General features: G+C 43.3%; 1 protein-coding gene across 2 annotated transcripts in view; it reads left to right on the forward strand.

Annotated features, from left to right (window-relative positions):
- The window catches only part of LOC114546659 (protein jagged-2), a 76,073-nt gene that overhangs the window by 25,068 nt on the left and 32,518 nt on the right, over window positions 1–18,487 (forward strand). For both annotated transcript variants that reach the window (XM_028565609.1, XM_028565610.1), the window contains exons 4-5: window positions 12,284–12,538; window positions 13,745–13,805. In XM_028565609.1, the coding sequence (XP_028421410.1) occupies window positions 12,284–12,538; window positions 13,745–13,805 (316 nt within the window). The remainder of the gene's footprint in view (window positions 1–12,283; window positions 12,539–13,744; window positions 13,806–18,487) is intronic.

The following is an 18,487-nucleotide window of genomic DNA, read 5'->3' on the forward strand; positions in this document are numbered from 1 at the left end:
CAATTGTCCTATTAACTTACATTGCAGCTTGTTTCGTTGACTGCCAACTGCAGCGTTCTCGCTTAATACTGGACCAATGTCAAAGATTGGTGTTCCCATCAATCACTTAGACACAAAAACATAGGAACATAGGGTCCAGGTTGAAAGTTCCCCTTTAAATGTCTTAAGGCTTGCCTGGGCAGGTTACTGGCTTTGACTTCCAGATAGGCTGCTTGTAATCTCATTTCACTTCATATCTGATTGTTCCCACTGCAAGAGATGATTGTTGTTGGTTTGCCTCTCTATTCTGAATATTATGATAGGTTTGCCAGACTTACCTCCACAGCGCTGTGGAGGAGGGTCTGGCTGGATAGGAGAAAAACATGCTCTGGTTTATTGGCATTTCTTTAAACCAATCACAATTGTCTTGGGCGGCGCTAGCCGGACGGAGCAACGGTGCCTCTGCAAAATAGCCTCAGGAAGGAACTTATTTTGGTGGAACATGTGTACGTACAAAGGTTGTTTTAGTTGTGCAACAGAAAACTCAGATTGGACAGATAGTCTAGCTAGCTGTCTGGATTTACCCTGCAGAGATCTGAGGAGCAGTTAACCATAGTCCTCACAAATCCACCGGATGTTAGAATGCCCACACAAAGGAAGAGGAAGGTAACGAACATCCGTCATCAATATAGACTATGATGGATCTGATTCATGTCCTGTAACAATGTCACATTGTTGATTCGGTAACAAGGCCGAGCTAGCAAATGCTAAGTTTGGTTGGTTCATTTGTGTCCAGCATACTGACACCTTTGCAGCTGCAGCAGTATACAGCCAAACAGCCAACCTAACTCATGATATGAAGAACCTGCATTCAGTTGACTAAAGTCAAAGGAATGGGAGATGTGAGCCATGTTTTGTGATTGTTGCTCTACGGGAGCACATCACGTTCATATTGACGTCTTAGAAGATCAACAGCCATCCAAAAACCCAAACTTGTGAGCTGAGGCTTGGACTTTCCCCGTACAGAGATCTGACTTACCATTGACAGGTAGCTTATTCCTCACTCTCGTCAGGGTCACACAGGCTTTTTTCAGCTCTCCTCTATATTAAGCCTGTGAGGGCATTGCATCGTTAAGCCATTAATTACAGACCCCCACCCCTCTCTTTCCTCTGATGTCTGTCTCCTAATTAGCATCCCGACAGCTGTCCAGCTACTGCACGCCACTTCATTATCCTGAATCTCTGTGACAGACTGGCATCTAGACTGCCGTGCCTCGGCCTGGATGCCAGCTCTGGTGTTGGGACACTTCTTCATGTCTTTGCTCGCTCGGCCACCTGTATATAGAGCTGTAACAATTCCAAAAGTTACTGCACAATGAATTGTCTCAAACAATTGCAATTAACAATATAATTGTCTCTCTCAGTCAAATTAAAAAAATATGTTTATGTATTACTTTTTCATGCAATTTTTTTGAATGAATTGCAGAATACATCTTTTGGTTATATTACTGTTATGTGACCCAGATAATGTTATAACACAGGTACACAGCCTATGAAGTAAAACAGGCCTCGTTATTATCATAAAAACATTGTATTCTTTTTTCAAATTAACATAAAATTGACAGTAGCACCAAATAGACACACAGTCATACCCTTTAGGACAGGGGTGACAAACATACGGCCCGTGGGCCAGAACCGGCCTGCCAAAGGGTCCAATTATTCCCACTGGATGACTTTGCAAAGTGTGAAAATCTCAGAGAATAGTTCTGGTTCCGTAAATTTACGCCTTTAATCCTTGAAATTCTGAGTTTTTCTCTGACTATTACCCCTCTCTCCCGGGTCCTTAACATTATTGTTTTTTCTTACAATGGCCTTAGAACGCTGTCGTAGCAGAAGCAACCTTCATTTGACAACATCAAGCTGACAAGAAACTCTGTGACAGATAAAGTTTCTGATCTTTCTGGAGTGGTTTACTGGTCTGGCCCACTTGAGATCAAATTAGGGTTATGTGGCCCGTGAACTAAAATGAGTTTGACACCCCTGCCTTAGGACCTTAGCTAATGTTAGCAATTAATTGCGGTAAAACAAAGAAATGGTGATTCCATAAAAAAATTGCAATTAGACAATGATTTAATAATGATTTAAATTTCGAGGCGTAGTCGGGGTGGGGAGGGGTTGCAGTTTGGTGGGCTGGGGATCTCATCGCTGCTCTTTGCAGATGATGTGGTCCTGATGGCATCATCGGCATGCGACCTTCAGCACTCACTGGATCGGTTCGCAACCGAGTGTGAAGCGGTTGGGATGAGGATCAGCACCTCTAAATCTGAGGCCATGGTTCTCAGCAGGAAACCGATGGAATGCCTTCTCCAGGTAGGGAATGAGTCCTTACCCCAAGTGAAGGAGTTCAAGTATCTTGGGGTTGTGTTCGCGAGTGAGGGGACAATGGAGCGGGAGATTGGTCGGAGAATCGGCGCAGCGGGTGCGGTATTGCATTCAATCTATCGCACCGTTGTGACGAAAAGAGAGCTTAGCCAGAAGGCAAAGCTCTCGATCTACCGGTCAGTTTTCGTTCCTACCCTCACCTATGGTCATGAAGGCTGGGTCATGACCGAAAGAACGAGATCCAGGGTACAAGCGGCTGAAATGGGTTTCCTCAGGAGGGTGGCTGGCGTCTCCCTTAGAGATAGGGTGAGAAGCTCACTCATCCGTGAGGAGCTCGGAGAGAGCCGCTGCTCCTTTGCGTCGAAAGGAGCCAGTTGAGGTGGTTCGGGCATCTGGTAAGGATGCCCCCTGGGCGCCTCCCTTAGGGAGGTGTTCCAGGCACGTCCAGCTGGGAGGAGGCTCGGGGAAGACCCAGGACTAGGTGGAGGGATTATATCTCCAACCTGGCCTGGGAACGCCGATCCCCAGTCGGAGCTGGTTAATGTTGCTCGGGAAAGGGAAGTTTGGGGTCCCCTGCTGGAGCTGCTCCCCCCGCGACCCGACACCGGATAAGCGGACGAAGATGGATGGATGGATGGATGGATGGACAATGATTTAATAATTGTTACAGGCCTTTCTATAGATGTGGCGGCTGGAAAGAAGCTTTATTTATCCTCGTAGGGTCCGAGGCAGGGAGGCAGTGACAGGCAGGCGGGCGGTATGGGGAGGTGCTGACGTCTCGACCGCCGTGTCCCGTCGTGCACACTTGGCCTGAGTATTTTCCCATTGCGTGATTACAAATTTGATTCTGTCAGTGAGTCTGTCAGCAGCCAAGTGTCCTGTCAAAGTGAAACATTACCTGTTTGCCGCTTTGAGAAGTCATACTGGATGAGCTTAAAATATAAAAGTAATTTCATAGTAAGCAAATTTTCTCCACAGCTGTTTTTCTGTGATGGCCAGGAGGATTTCTTTCAGGAGACATTTGGGCGACATTAAGTGTTGTTATTTACTGCTCTGGTGTATCTACTTTAACTCGTCTGTTCCTGCCTCAGTTTGGGATTTCCTACATTTTCGGGAATAACTTTCGACAAATGTCAAAGCAGGCATGAACCTGTTAGTTAGTGATACTGTAGCATAATTAGAGAGAGAGAGAGAGTTGTCATCTGTTATGGGCCAGGTGTGCACAGGAATAAAAATCTAGCAATGTCCCGATCAAGTTTGGTTTTGTCTTTCCCGAGAGCCCATTCACAGTCCTCTGATTGTCTGCCAACACAAATCCTCAGAACACTTTAGTGGATTTTAATATCTAATATAGCTGCGCATTTCATCCAAAGTGAGTGGACCCACAGTAAAATAAAGTTGGTAAAACCAAGTTTGACAGCTAGATAAATGGCAGCATTCTGAAAACATAGCCAGTATTTGTATTTTGTACAGTACCGATGGGGAGAGCATCGGTATCTGCTAGGGTTGTAACGATACACCAAACCCACGATTCAGTTTGTATCACGATTTTTGACCCAAGATTCGTATAATACAACTTCTTTTCTGCCACATTTTTGTCATTGATTACATGCCACTTTGCAACACAGTAATACAACAAAGACCTTATTTATTGATATTGATTGATTTCAGTATCAATCGATCCAACACCAATAATTCTTTTGTACCTTAAAATCGTTTCAGTGGTTCATTAACTCATTCGAATGAAATGTAAGAATAATATTAATGGTAACAGTAATGGACAATTCTTTTTTACGATCATTTTTTGGCATTTTCGGCCTTTATTTTTGACAGGACAGCTGAAGACTTGAAAGGGGTAAGGGGGGAATGACATGCAGCAAAGGGCCACAGGTCGGAGTCAAACCCGGGCCCGCTGCGTCGATGATCAAACTTCTATATATGGGCGCCCGCTCAACCAACTGAGCCATCTGGCCGCCCAGTAATGGACAATTCTGCTTCCAACCTGTAGGAGGGCCGGAGAGGAAAAGTGCTTTGGTGCTGGTTGACAAGTAGCTAATGCTAATGCTCAGTCTATAACGTTAGCTAATTCTTGGTGGGTAACATAACATTACGACATCATTCAACACGCTCAGTTATTTTTAGTATGATTGTTTTGACCACAGTTAACAACTCTGGGCTAACCCACGAATTCATCAGTAACATTATCTGTATATATATAGACGACTGTCTGCCTCACTCTCCCGGCGCTGCAAGGCTTCAGTCGGGATGAGAGCTGACAACAGCCCCGGCCCGGGGACACATCCACAGTCAGCCCCCAGCCAGCCAGCCACTATCATTACAGCAATCCAAACCGGTCAACACTTAACTCCGGTGCTAAGGACACTAACGGCAGTTTACTGAACCGTCGGGAAACAGACCCAGGCACCCGAGTCAGAACAGCGCCCATTTGTATTTATTGCATTTATCTGACAAAAGGGGGATAAGACACCAAAACGACTAATAGTAATTCAAAGATGTGGTAGCATTGGATCTGGACGATAAGGATAACTCTGGGAGATGGAAGGGGTGTGTCACGATTCTGCCTTCTCACTCTGTGACAGGTTCGTGGATCTGAGTGTCGTGATTTTGGTTTCATATCGCATATCGTTACAGCCCTAGTATCTGCTGTGGCAGAAAGGTTTGGACAGGATTTGTACTGAAACGATTAGTCTTTTATTCAGTTTGTCAATTGACAAAACATTCTTTTGATCACCATATTGACAATAAATGAAATGTTTAAGTTATTCATTAACAAAAAAATATGCCAATCCTTCTCATGGTTCCACTTTCATGAATATGAGGATTTGCTGCTTTTCTTATTTAGTTTTTTTCCCTATTGATTATCTGAAATGTTGAAAATTGGTGAAAATAGCTCATCCCAATTTCCTAAAGCCCAACTTTATCCACAGAGCATTCCAGGATGGGAGAAAAACGTGCTCTGGTTTATTGGCATTTCTTTAAACCAATCACAGTCATCATGGGTGGTGCTAAGTGCCGGACGGAGCAACAGTGCCTCTGCAAAATAGCCTCGGGAAGAAACTTGTTTTGGTGGAACGTGTACATTCAAAGGTTGTTTTAGTTGTTTAACAGAAAACTAGTCTAGTACTAGTCTAGCTAGCGGTCTGGATTTACCCTGCAGAGATCTGAGGAGCAGTTAACCATAGTCCTCAGAAATCCACCAGAGTTTAAAATTCCAACACAAAAAAAGCAGAAGGTGACGGACATCCAGCAGAAAACGGGACATCCGGCGGAATTTCCGGTGGCAACAGACAATCCCAGAAGTGGAGTGTCGTGGATATAGACTAGGGGTAGGGTTAAAACATCATCTTATTTGACCAAGTCATAAAAAAGTTTAAGGTGCATCTGAAAATTGATGATAAAAATTGAGAGTGCAATGTATTACAGTGAAAACAACATAAATGATGCATCCATTTAAAGATACCTGATGGCCTCAGTACCAATCTGTGAGATTAGATTATCCTAATGAGGAATATAGTCCGCCAAACAAGAAAATGGGAGCATCATTCAATGATTTTAATAACGATGGGATTACAGAAAGGTGAGGACATGGCGTGAGTTGTTCCTGCCCTGTGTTCCAGTGTGTGCTGCTGCAGCCGTGTGTGAACAGGTCTGGGCTGCAGCTCAGAGAGGCCCTCAGGATAAAAACAAGTCTTTGTGAAGGCTGTTTATGCTTCAGGAAGCCCCCGCCTGCTTCAAAACAAAACAGAACGGGCCAGGAGCTGTTGTTGGCTCTGTGTGTCGGTGGATTGTTGGCTGGCGTCGAGCTTCACTGGAGGGTAGAGATATATACTGTAGCCATACTGGCTATGTGTCAGGTATTGTGCTGATAGCAGTGGAACATCTGTACTGGAGAATCCTCCGTCAGACTCCAGTGGTTAAAGGACAAGTCTGGTGATGTAGCCTGATACTGTAGCTGTGTTGGAAACTGTTCCCTCATTCACTTACTCACTATTCCTTAGATCATGGCTTCTCAAAGTCCGGACCGAGGTCCGCATCCGGACCAAACGACAAGTCAATCCGGACCCATCCCACATCTCGGGTTATCTATTTATCAATAAATTGTTAGTGATGTTGCATATACATGAAAAAACAATCAACAAAAACATTGAACAAATTGAGAAAAAGCGATTACATTTTTTTTTGTTTTGTTTCCACTGGTCCTTCTGCTTCTTCTTCCCTTCCCGGTAAACACAACCGTTTTGTATTGTGGTATATGGGAGTAAAATGTAAGGTACATTGTATGTACACTCAAATTAGCTGTGCATTGTGGGTATTTTATAATGGACTATATAGTGAATGAATTTAACCGCGGAGAATTAGCTTTTTTTTGTCCCAATCCCACACACACCTAACCTGACGCGTCAGATGGTTTGTAACACAGAACCGTCTGAGAAGCCGTCACTGGAAACTGTTTGTAAAAGGGCAGGCACTTTCAAAAACATACCTGGCAGGTGATTGGATGAACCATTTGTCTATCACTACAGCCAATGTTGTTTAGAACGAACACACGTTCTTGCGTGATCTTGTGATATTGTGGGAATTCAGCTGCCGTGCAAGGTAAACATACACCGTCCTGCTGCCACAGATGCACACTACAGCACCAGACATGGATTAATCCACTGCTGAAAATAGTCTCCAACAAATGCACTATTTCCTGCTGTTTGAGTAATGTTTGATAAAAACTACAGTGCCCAGCTGTTTAAAAGAAAATCACTGAGCCTTGAAAAAAAAGTGAGCTATTGTTACAGATGTACATCATCAGTAGGAACCAATGGGCTTGGGGATAAGAGCTAGAGACAGAGTAGGGAATATAGTATTGGCACATAAACTGCACAGCCTATTTCAGATACAGATTTATGTCTTCTTACCACAAACTAACATGCTCATATAATAATCAAGATTGATGCAAGCAATGAAAATTAGGTCATTTGCATCTTTACTGAAGTGGGAGTGTGTGACGCCAAGCTGTATGCAGCAATAAAAGAGTCATAACAGTTTGGCAATCACAGGATGGCATTTGAAAGCTGATTAAGTGCAATTTCTTGTGCCTTATAATTTGAACTCCACCCAGCTGAAGCACCAAGCAGGTTAAAACAAATCCACAGAGAGAAGAGAGGACTTATTGGTCATTTCAGCCTCTTTTATCTATCATTTTAAGCAATTAATGAAATGATTGGTTTATTACAGTTGCAAGGTTTCCCCCAGTGTTTTGCAAGGCTGGTGGCCCACCGAGCCTAAGTTGCCTCCCTCCAGGCCTAAGCCACTGGCAATTATTTTTTAATGTATTTTTAAGACGTTTTTAAACTACAGTTACAGAGGGGCGGCTCGGTTGGAAACTGAGACATAGTCATATTTTCCAGTTACCATCTCCAGTTACCTTTTAGCACTGACTTAGGCTACATTTACATTGCCACGTTTTGGTTTAAAAACGAATATCTTTTGCCACGTTTACATCTCACATTCACACTGCTGTGGTGTTTCAAATTTGGAAAACATTTCTGACCTGTTTTGGTTTGGAATCTGCGGGGTTGCGTTGCAGTCTCAACGGCTGAACCGACACGGACGCCAATGTTTCGTCACCTGATTGGGTCTTATCGGTCACGACGTAATATTACCATGGCAACTACCAGCGATGGGCGGAGTATACATGCTGCCTCCTGTTTATGCCCAGTATACCACAATGTTGATGAGATATGCGGTTTGGGTGTGTTAGTTTAAACAGAGATTAGTTCTTCTACTAGAGCTAAAAACACTTGTGTGCACGGAGATTGCTTTTGGCTCAAATATCTGCTTAAATTGCTCATATTATGCTCATTTTCAGGTTCATAATTGTATTTAGAGGTTGTACCAGAATAGGTTTACATGGTTTAATTTTCAAAAATCACCATATTTTTGTTGTACTACACATTGCTGCAGCTCCTCTTTTCACCCTGTGTGTTGAGCTCTCTGTTTTAGCTACAGCATCTTTGTTGGGAGTCACACATGCTCAGTACCTAGGTAAGCACTGCTAGCTAGTCAGAAGTATGAGGGTGTGCCAGGCTAGCAGCTAGGCGAGCATTAGGCGAACATGTGTTACAAAGTGACGCACGTTTGTCACGGAAGTAAAGGCTGGACTACAATAGAGCTGTTTGGAGCAGTTTGTGAACAGGGTTTTCTGTTGGTGATGGTAAATCCCTTTGGGGTGGACTTTGGGCTTTTTCACTTTGTAAATCTATAGCCTGCACAAAAAAAGATATATATCACTACAAAGGAAAAGGAAAAAGCCAAACAGCATAATATGAGCACTTTAAAAACGTAGCAACTGGAAAAAGATACTTGCCACCGGGCTAAACAACGTTTCTGGGGGAAACCCTGAGTTGCCTTAAGAAAAAACCGAGCATGACGAATGGCTGAAAAAGTTTGTTGGTGCAGAGCTGAACCACCTGGAGGAAGACGCTTCATATAACAAAACAAGTGCTTGACAACCAGGTTACCATCGCTGAGTCACTGTTGATGTGCGAGGGACGTTCTGGCACTGTTCTCATTCCAGGTTTTGCTTTTCATTTTATCCAGCCATACATCCATCTACACCCGAGAGAAGTGATGGTTTGGATACTTTCACCTCCTCAGGCCTCTAAAACTCCTTCAAGGAAACAACCTGTGAAGGAAATATCCCTTTTTTGGTGTAACTGCTCATAGCTTAATACTGCAAAAGCTTTCATCAGTGGGCCATAGGCCCAATCACCATTGTCAGTCTATTATTTAAATGAAAATCTTGATTCTCTTGAAATCTTGAAAGAGATTATGACTTTGAGACCTTCTGTAGATTGTGTTGAACACATCCATGTGGTCCAGATGGTCTTTCTAAAAAAAAAAAAAAATCAGATGTCAGTGGAAGGGAAACAGTTTAAGTGGCGCTGTGAACACTGCATTGACTCCAGTCCAAAGATCACCACTGTTACAAGCGACAAGCTGTAAAGAGGTCAAAGGTCAGAGCAAAGTGCCACAGCACCCTCGAACGAGACTCTCCGGTTATAAGCAGCTTGTTGCATGTATAAGTAAAAAAAAAAAAAAAGTGTTTGTATCACGCTTTGTTTTCTAAAATGAAGAATCTCTTTACGCAGACAATCATGTTGCTCTGGACACGATCAGCTGCTCCGATCTGAAGCTTGTTTATATAAGCTGGTTTCATATGGCCCACTCTCTGCTGCTCTCCCTAGTAACAACGGCCTCTCTTAGTGCGTCTCCTCCAGCACAGAGAGAGCCCATGATTGGTCTATATTTTTATATCTAATTGCTGGAGATGAACAGCAGTGAGTGTTTCAGGTGGTGGGTGTGGGACTGGAATGTGTGGCAGTGTGTTAGCTCGCAGAGAGACTCAGTAAATCAGGACGGCGTGAAAATGGATTCTTATCCTACAGTGTCAAACTTCAGCCGTTGTGACAGTATTCGAATATACAAAGGAATGTCTGTTAAATGTAAAATAAATGGAATATAAAGGTTTAAGCATTAGTTCAGAATTCATTGTTAGAGTTAATTCTGAAGCTGTTCATCTGAATGTTAAGCTTAAGTGAGATTGTTTTACTTACTTACGTGCTTACTTTTAAAGGAAGAAATTACACATTCGCCCTGGTATGGGTTAAGCAAATTCTCCTCCTTCTTAAACTAAATAAATAATTCAAAAACCGGTTGGATTACTTAAAAAAATCAAATATAACGGTATTTGAGCAAGTCCAAGTCATTTTTTGTGACAATCAAGCAAGTAAAGTTATAGCTATATTTATTAAACAGAAAGTCAAGTCATTTCAAGTCATTTGACTCAAGTCTAAGTCAAGTCTCAAGTCATGAATATCAAGTCAAAGTCAAGTCGAGTCTTTTATGAATGTTTATCAAGCAAGTCTCAAGTCCTAAAATAAGCGTCATGTGACTTGAGTCCCCCATGTCTGCTAAATACACACACATATATATATATATATATATATATATATATATATATATATATATATATGACTTTAGTCATGAAGGGAAATGCTGGGCTCTGTTGGACCAGAGCAACCTGGCTGTGGAGGTGTAGTTGATACTGGCCACTGCAGTCAGTGGTGTTATTCTTTCTCTGGCTGTGTTGGTTCTTTGCTCAACCCCCCCTTCAATGGAATGGAAGACATTTCAATGTGTTAAAGCTGTAATTGCAATACAATGAATCATACCATACCATCAAAATCTCATACCAGCCCATGCCTTTACCCCCCTCAACAGAGGACAGCACCACTGACAATGAGCTCTTCCAGCTCCATCTGATCCGGGCCACAGCAGCAAAGCATGCTGGGTCACCGTTCCTTGAGAACAAGCTAAAGGGCCTTTCCTATGTCGCCCTTCCTCGTCTGTTCTGCGTCTCTTATTATTTCCGGCCCGGCTCCGATGGAGTCGGGGCTGGATATCCTGAGAGGGGGGGAGCTGGGTATTTCACCCGAGCAGGAAAAGTGAAAAAGCATTTGGGTTATCAAGCCCTCGCAGACCTCGCTCCTACAACCTCTGTTTGTGCTCGCTTCGTGTTCCTATTCTTTCCCCCTTTTTCCTCTTTTTTTTTCTCTTCTTCCACATTCTTCTTACTGGAAGAGATTGATGTTTGAGGGGAGGTTACACCTTCCCTTCTGATGTGTGCTAACAACAGGCATTCTTCAATGCCTCATGGACCATCTTATCTCACTAAAACACCGGGTTGTGGGGTCAGATCCTTGGAATGTCATTTAGAATTTTTTGTTGTTTATGCTTTCCTATCTAACTGACCCAAATACTTGACCCGTTGAGTGCTTCTCTTTCTCTCTGTTTCTGTTTGTTCTGTTCAGTAAACCCCTCTGAGTGAGGGTGCGTTCAGACAGCCTGCGTCGGGATGTCCGACGGTCCGGCAGAAACGCAGGTCTTTCCATTCATTTTGAATGGGGGTAGTGCATTTAGGCTGCGGCGGGGGGGTTGCCGCAAGGGGGGCACACCCAAAAAAGTTGAGACCGACTCAACTTTTGCAGAAACAAAACCACACATCACACTGTGGTGGCCAATCATGTAAGCATGGATCAGAGCAGTGTGAGAGTCCCGTACAGGAAACGGGAAACTTCACTGCCTCTATCGATGCCGCAAGAAGGTTTTAAAACACTATGAGGGTACAAAACACAAGCACTGAACTGCCCGGGAGTTTGTGTAACAGCTGAATGTTTCCTGCAACAACAAATCACTCACTATGTCTCGCTTAATCCACGACGTTCCACTTCTACGAGAATGCTCCGGTGCCGCCCGAAATTCCACCAGATGTCCGGTACCTTCAGCTTTCTTTGTGTTGGCATTCTAAACTCTGGTGGATTTCTGAGGACTATGGTCAACTGCTCCTCAGATCTCTGCAGAGTAAATCCAGACAGCTAGCTAGACTATCTGTCCAATCTGAGTTTTCTGTTGCACGACTAAAACTACTTTTGACACGTCCCACCAAAACAAGTTCCTTCCCGAGGCTATTTTGCAGAGGCGCCGTAGCTCTGTTCGGCACTTAGCTCTGCCCAAGACAATTGTGATTGGTTTAAAGAAATGCCAATAAACCAGAGAAGGTTTTTCTCCCATCCCTTCCTCCACAGCGCTGTGGAGGAAGGGATGGGAGAAAAACTTCTCTGGCAATGGGAGACTATGTCTTGCTCGTCTCTGTTCTTTCTCTCTCTCCTGTGAAATAAAGCTGCCTTCTAATGCGTCGGAAATGACATTATCTATAAACGATCCCACAAATGTCCCCCCTTGCTGGATCGCTTTTTTTTTTTTTTTTTTTTTTTTTGTCTGAATGCCTCGTAAAGAAGTCAGCAGTGTCAGTGCTTTAACATTGATTTGGTTTGTCTTTTTTTTCCAGATGATGAGCTGCTGATTGAGCGCAGCATCCACAAAGGGATGATCAACCCCGGGGAGGAGAAGCAGACGGTGGAGTATAAAAGCTCGACAGCCAGCCTGGAGTACACCATCCGCGTGCGCTGCGACGAAAACTACTACGGCAGCAAATGCAACAAAGTGTGCCGTCCCCGCGACGACTACTTTGGCCATTACGTGTGCGACCAGCTGGGGAACAGAGGCTGCATGGAGGGCTGGACCGGACCCGACTGCAAATCAGGTACAGGGAAGACGCCGATCATTTGTCAATATCTTTGCTTAATCAGCACAGGAGGGCAGAAAAGTGAGTTTCCACCCCATATATTTATAAATTGATGACAGGGTTTCCACTGGGTCTTAAACATTTTAACATTTCAATGATGCCTGATATGTTTTTAACTTTTGTCTTCATGTTGTAGTTGTCTTTTTAATTGTTGGAGCTTGTATTGCAAGACACATTTCCGTGACTACGCACAATAAACTATCTTATTTTTTTAATCTAGCAGATTTGTTACCAATTACAAATAGCCATTATAATTGGAGTAGAGTGTAAAAATATGAAGCTTTATACAGTTACCTTAACACAATGGTGTATTAGGGCCATTGTATTAAAAAGAAATAGCAATATGGAGCCACGGAATGGGGTTATATTCGGAGATTTGTTTTTTTCGAGATTAAAGTAATAAATTCACGAGAAAAAAATCTCACAACTTTACGACTTTGTAATTATTTTTATTTGTTTGATCTAAAATGGCCCTTATATGCTGTCATACCGAAACCTTCAGTTAATTAGTAAAAAACAACATTTTAATTTTTCCTTTCCTTCTAATAAGATGATAAAATAAATCTGTAAAACTGTATTCATTATACTCTTCTACTGATCTTTTAATAGCTCAATTTATTGTATTAGTACTATTAGGGCTCGGTACTTTCTTTCTTATGTGGAAAGTGGAGGAAAGGAGGAGGAAAGGAAAAGGAAAAAAATTAAGTTTCTCCAATTAAGTAGGAAAACAAAACACAGTGAAACTACAAAGTTCTTGCGCTGCAAATATTTTTTAAATCAGAGGGTCCAAATAAATGTCCCAAAGTAGGTTTGAAAAGACGAAGCTTCCTCAGATTTTTCCTCCTTTATTGCCCTTTTCGGAAAACATTTGGAAGTTCATTGAAGTTCATGTCAAGTGTCAGTTCGCAAGAATTCAAAGAATGTTTTAATTTTTCCTGGCAACAACTTTGCCATCCATTGTTACCACAGCACAGGCTCCCTGCCTTTTCACAAACAAGAAAACACAGGAAATGAGATTTTTAACGATTCCACCATCTGCAAAACAAAGGAGACACCTTTTAGAAATGATTGGATGCGTGATTTGGGGCTTAAACATGCTGATAAAAAAAATTATGATTCTGGAACTAACACTAACTCGCCACTTTCTCTTTCCTCTCCCCAAAGCCATCTGCAAACAAGGATGCAGCCTGCTGCATGGAACGTGCAGCGTGCCGGGGGAATGCAAGTGAGTGTCTCCCAGTTTCTATTGTCTGTTCACCTCGCAGTGCGGCTGTCAAGTGATGTAAAATATGCTCCTGTTTGAAAGGAAAGAGTTTAATGAGGATAACAGTGGTGACACAACAGAATGGTGAGGGGGGCAATGGGGCGGGGGCCCGGGGTGGTTGTTGTTAACATACCAAGCAGTCTCTAATCACCCCCCCCCCCCCCAATCATAGTTCTGTGAAGTGCACCCCCCCATCCCTCCACCTCCATCCCCAGCTCCACTCTGATCCAGAAGCCATTGTTCTGCTTCCTCTTTCTAAAGAACACACACTCGCACACACACACACACACACACACACACACACACACACACACACACACCTTCTAATGTCATGTCTGCAGCCCACATCACCTCTTCCTATTCTGGGTCCTGTTATGGCTGGCACTCGCCTGATTCCACCCAATTATCAGCGGGGGTGAGGGGGGGCTAAGGGGCTAACTCTGCTAAACTGACACCTTTTAATACTTTCAATATTCAAGAATAGAAACACTCACAGTCTAAACGCCTAACCCTGTTCCGAAAGTGAACGCATACTGTGTAAATTAATTATACTCATCACGTGAATTCCAACCAGGTGTGGTGCGGTGACCGACAGCACGAAATAACACTTTATTTATGTTTATATATCTTCTCTGGTGTCACAAAGAACTCACCGCGAAATAACTGATTAGTGGAGATTGCAGCTGGGAAATAATGACAAACGGGTAGAAACAGGAGGAAAGAAAGGCGTCTCATATAGTATATTGAGCGGAGTTAGACAAATACTGTCAAACAACACAGGGAGAACAGTCCAGTTCCATGACTGTAATGCGGCTGCACAGTGGACTATGAGCATTTATAAAAAGAACGAAAAAAAGGCTGACGAGGCGTTTGTTGTAGCAGTTATGTGAACAGGAGAGGCATTTAGATTTGATTACATGTGGAACTTGACTGTACATTTAGACACAGTGGAGCGCATGAGCTTTAAAAAGCCACACACACAGACTCACAGTGACAAGTATTTGTTGGAAATAGTAGGAGAGGAGAAGAGGCAGAGAGGAGGGATTTACACCGAGACAGGTTTGATTTAGTTAAGATCTCGTGAAACAAAAAAAAGGAGAATAAAGCTGACATTTCTCATTGAAAAATGGCCAGAGGATTGGAAGAGAGAGGAACACCCTGGAATGTGCCTCAACATGTGATTTGGAGATTCATTGCAATCAGTGGCGCGCGCACACACACACACACACACACACACACACACACACACACACACACACACACACACACACACACACACACACACACACACAGTGCTGAGAAACAGGAAGATGATCATCATCCATCCAACTAGAAGATGGATACAGAGAGAATAAAAGCTCTTTTGTTGTTGATTTATGTGAGATAATCGCATTCGACACATTGACATCATCAGTGTAAATGTGCAGCTGTTAGCGTAGAAGCTAGTTGGCACCCAGACATATGAGAGAATGCAAATGAATCACGATACCTTTTTCCAATGGGTTTCACGACGGGCCAAATTTAAGCAGATTTTAAGCAAAGTTATGGATTATATCGTCCATATCCTTTGCGTTCCACTTCGGGGATTGCTCCGGTGCTGCAGGACATTCCGCCGGATGCATGTATTTTCCGTTTCTTTCCACTTTCTTTGTGTTAGAATTTTAAATTTGGTGGATTTCTGAGGACAGCTAGTTAAACTATCTGTCCAATCGGAGTTTTCTCTCGCACAACTATTTTGCAGCGGCTCTGTGCAGAGTTTAGCAGCGCCGATGACAATTCTGATTGGTTATATTCAATGTCCACCTACAAGCTACTGTTTTTTTTAGCTTTTAACTCCATTTTATAGTCATCATCAGTCGATGGAGTTTTGACTGTTGTCATGGAGATGGCTGAGCTGTCGTCATCATCATGTGTATGAAACTTCAGCCAACAGTTGATTGTAACACCTTAACCTACAGCAGTGTGTCTGTTTGCATTGGATGTTAATCTCTCAAAAGTTTCCGAAAAAGCTAGCAAGTGGACCTTAAAGGGAGAGTTCAGATGTTTGCTCAGTGTGGTTGTATGAGCTACTTCTCCATAGTCAGTGTGTTAGCTCCAGTAGTTTAGTTTAGTTTATTTGTTTCACTGAACATTAAAAAAAAAAATTACATTGAAGAAATACAAAAATACATGTGAGGGTGTGGTAGAAACCTGTAACGGCTTATATAAAAAAAAAACAGAATCAAAGTCATACACAAATGTAGACATACAAAATCAAAAATACATGTGACTGTACAGTACAGTAGATGGGAATCCGCCCTCCCCCAGTTTGGAGAATCAGGCAGGAGTACCGACACGGAAAATAAGCAATGTCCCGCTGTGGACGGGGGGCAGCAGCTTAACACATTTTAGACACTTAAAAACCTATATCAGTTTAAGTGGATGCTATATTTAGAGTATTTTTACGGCTTTACCTTGCTGTCAGAAGGCTCTTTACGACAGGGAACTGAAGCCGTTATCTCTGCTCTCTTTGAAGCCACCAGACTCCTTTGACAAAAACAGGCATTTTACCTCACAGAACACAGGAGTTGCTGCTCTACCGCTGCCTCCATCGGTTAGTTAGTTAGTTTGTGATATTGTGTGACTTTTGACTAGAGATGGTCCGATACCATTTTTTGCTTCCTGATACCGATTCCTATACCTGAACTTGCCTATCGACTGATACCGAGTTCTGATCCGATACCAGTGTGTTAAAAAATACATATATATTATTATGTTTTAACAGCAGTATTCTACTAAACCCATATGGATGTGATAGGATTGCTATCACTGTAGTTAAACCCTTTGTAAAACATGAACAAACACAAACAATAAACGCCACTTCTTTTACTATCCAGTTTGACAATCAGTCATAACAGAAAAGAACAAAAATAAACTACTTTAAAGTAGATTTTCTTAGGGGCTAAATTAAGTGGCATCGGATCGGTGCTCAAACCCCAGTACTTTCCGATTCTGATACCAGCATTTTAGGCAGTATCAGATGCTTTTCCGATACTGGTGTCACCAAAAGTCCCAGTTTGTTTATGTGTCTGAAATGTGTTTATCTACTGCCCCCGTCCACAGCAGGACATTATTTTCCGTGTCGGTACTCCTGCCTGATTCTCCAAACTGGGGGCGTGCCGACCCCCGTCTACTGTAACTAACACACTGACTGACTATGGAGAAGGAGCTCATACAGCCACACTTAAACAGATCTAAACTATACCTTCAAGCTGCAATTATTTTCTCAAACCACTGAGCTTGTTTCTAACCAAATATTAAAAAGGTGTCGGAGCTGACAGAAATGATGTCCAAAACTACAAAATTAAGACCCAAGTTGTACTAACCCCGAGTTATCCACAATACAATGACAATGACATGGACTGAACACATTAGGGTTAATGCGATGTCAGAGAAAGTGCAAGAGAGCAAAAGAGAAATAGAGACTGAAGGGGTTAAACACAGAGAAAAGGAAAGAGCGAGAAACAGCCTGGCTGAGGAAAACGAAAAATGTGTGTTTGGTATCTTGTTTCTTACACACAGCGCATTCACAACCTACGCTCCCTCATGTGACACTACTAAACATGTAGCTAGGCAACAGCGGGCTAAGTCCGTCCGCTGGATTTTGGGCGCGAGGCTTGCCTGTAAATAATTCAGCGGTCCCTCACACACACAGAGAGACACACACAGACACACACACACACAGAGAGACACACACACAGGCCCCTCTACCTCTGCCCCTGCCCTGCCGGCCCGTCCTCTGGGTGTGGTTTGTCTGAGGGGCAGCGGAGCGGGGGTTTGTGGGCAGGCGGGATATTTTCGTCTCCGGCTGGCCCCCGCGGCCCCCCCCTTCCATTGATGGGACGGCAGCAGCCCGGCGACGGGGCTTGTGGGTAATGCCACCCTTGGCCTGTGGCTGCTCGCAAACCGTTTCCCTGCTCTCCCACACTGCAGCCAGACAGACTGTCCACACTGCTACCGCCGCGGCACGGCTGACAGTGTGCAGGGCTCCGCCGCCCCACACCGCAGTGCCGGACAACACCACATACTGTAGTAAACAATACACAGCACTGTCAAACACACACACACACACACACACACACACACACACACACACACACACACACACACACCTCACCGAGCGAGAGCAGATTAAAGTCGTTGCGGTTGTATGCAGTTTAAGGCGTTTCAGCTTACAAATTGTGCATGACACAAAAACTTGTCGTGCATGCTTTCACATGGGCAAACCTTGGTTCTTTTTTATCATGTGACTCTTTGTTCATGAGTGTCTCATAAATGAACTACCCATATACCGTAGACTTTTCTAGCTCATATATAGTGTGATAGGTGATTAAAGGTCCCAAATTATAAAAAAAAAAAAATCTGCACTAACAGAAAACAGTAGAGATTATTGAAATATGTCGTATGCAATTTGGATAAATAGACACATATAAGTTGATTCCAAAAAAAAAAAAAAAAAAAAAGGCTTCCCAGCGTACTGCAGAACACTATACTGCTGCTGGGAGTGTTTGGTCGGCGTCCATTTTGAAGTGTTTGTGAGCCGGAGTGGAGGCACAGTGGTGGGTGGGGAGGTGGGGGGTGTTGGTCGTGGGTTGCTCCCCAAA

The sequence above is a fragment of the Perca flavescens genome, chromosome 20 (assembly GCF_004354835.1).
Source record: "Perca flavescens isolate YP-PL-M2 chromosome 20, PFLA_1.0, whole genome shotgun sequence".
Taxonomy (NCBI): Eukaryota; Metazoa; Chordata; class Actinopteri; order Perciformes; family Percidae; genus Perca; species Perca flavescens.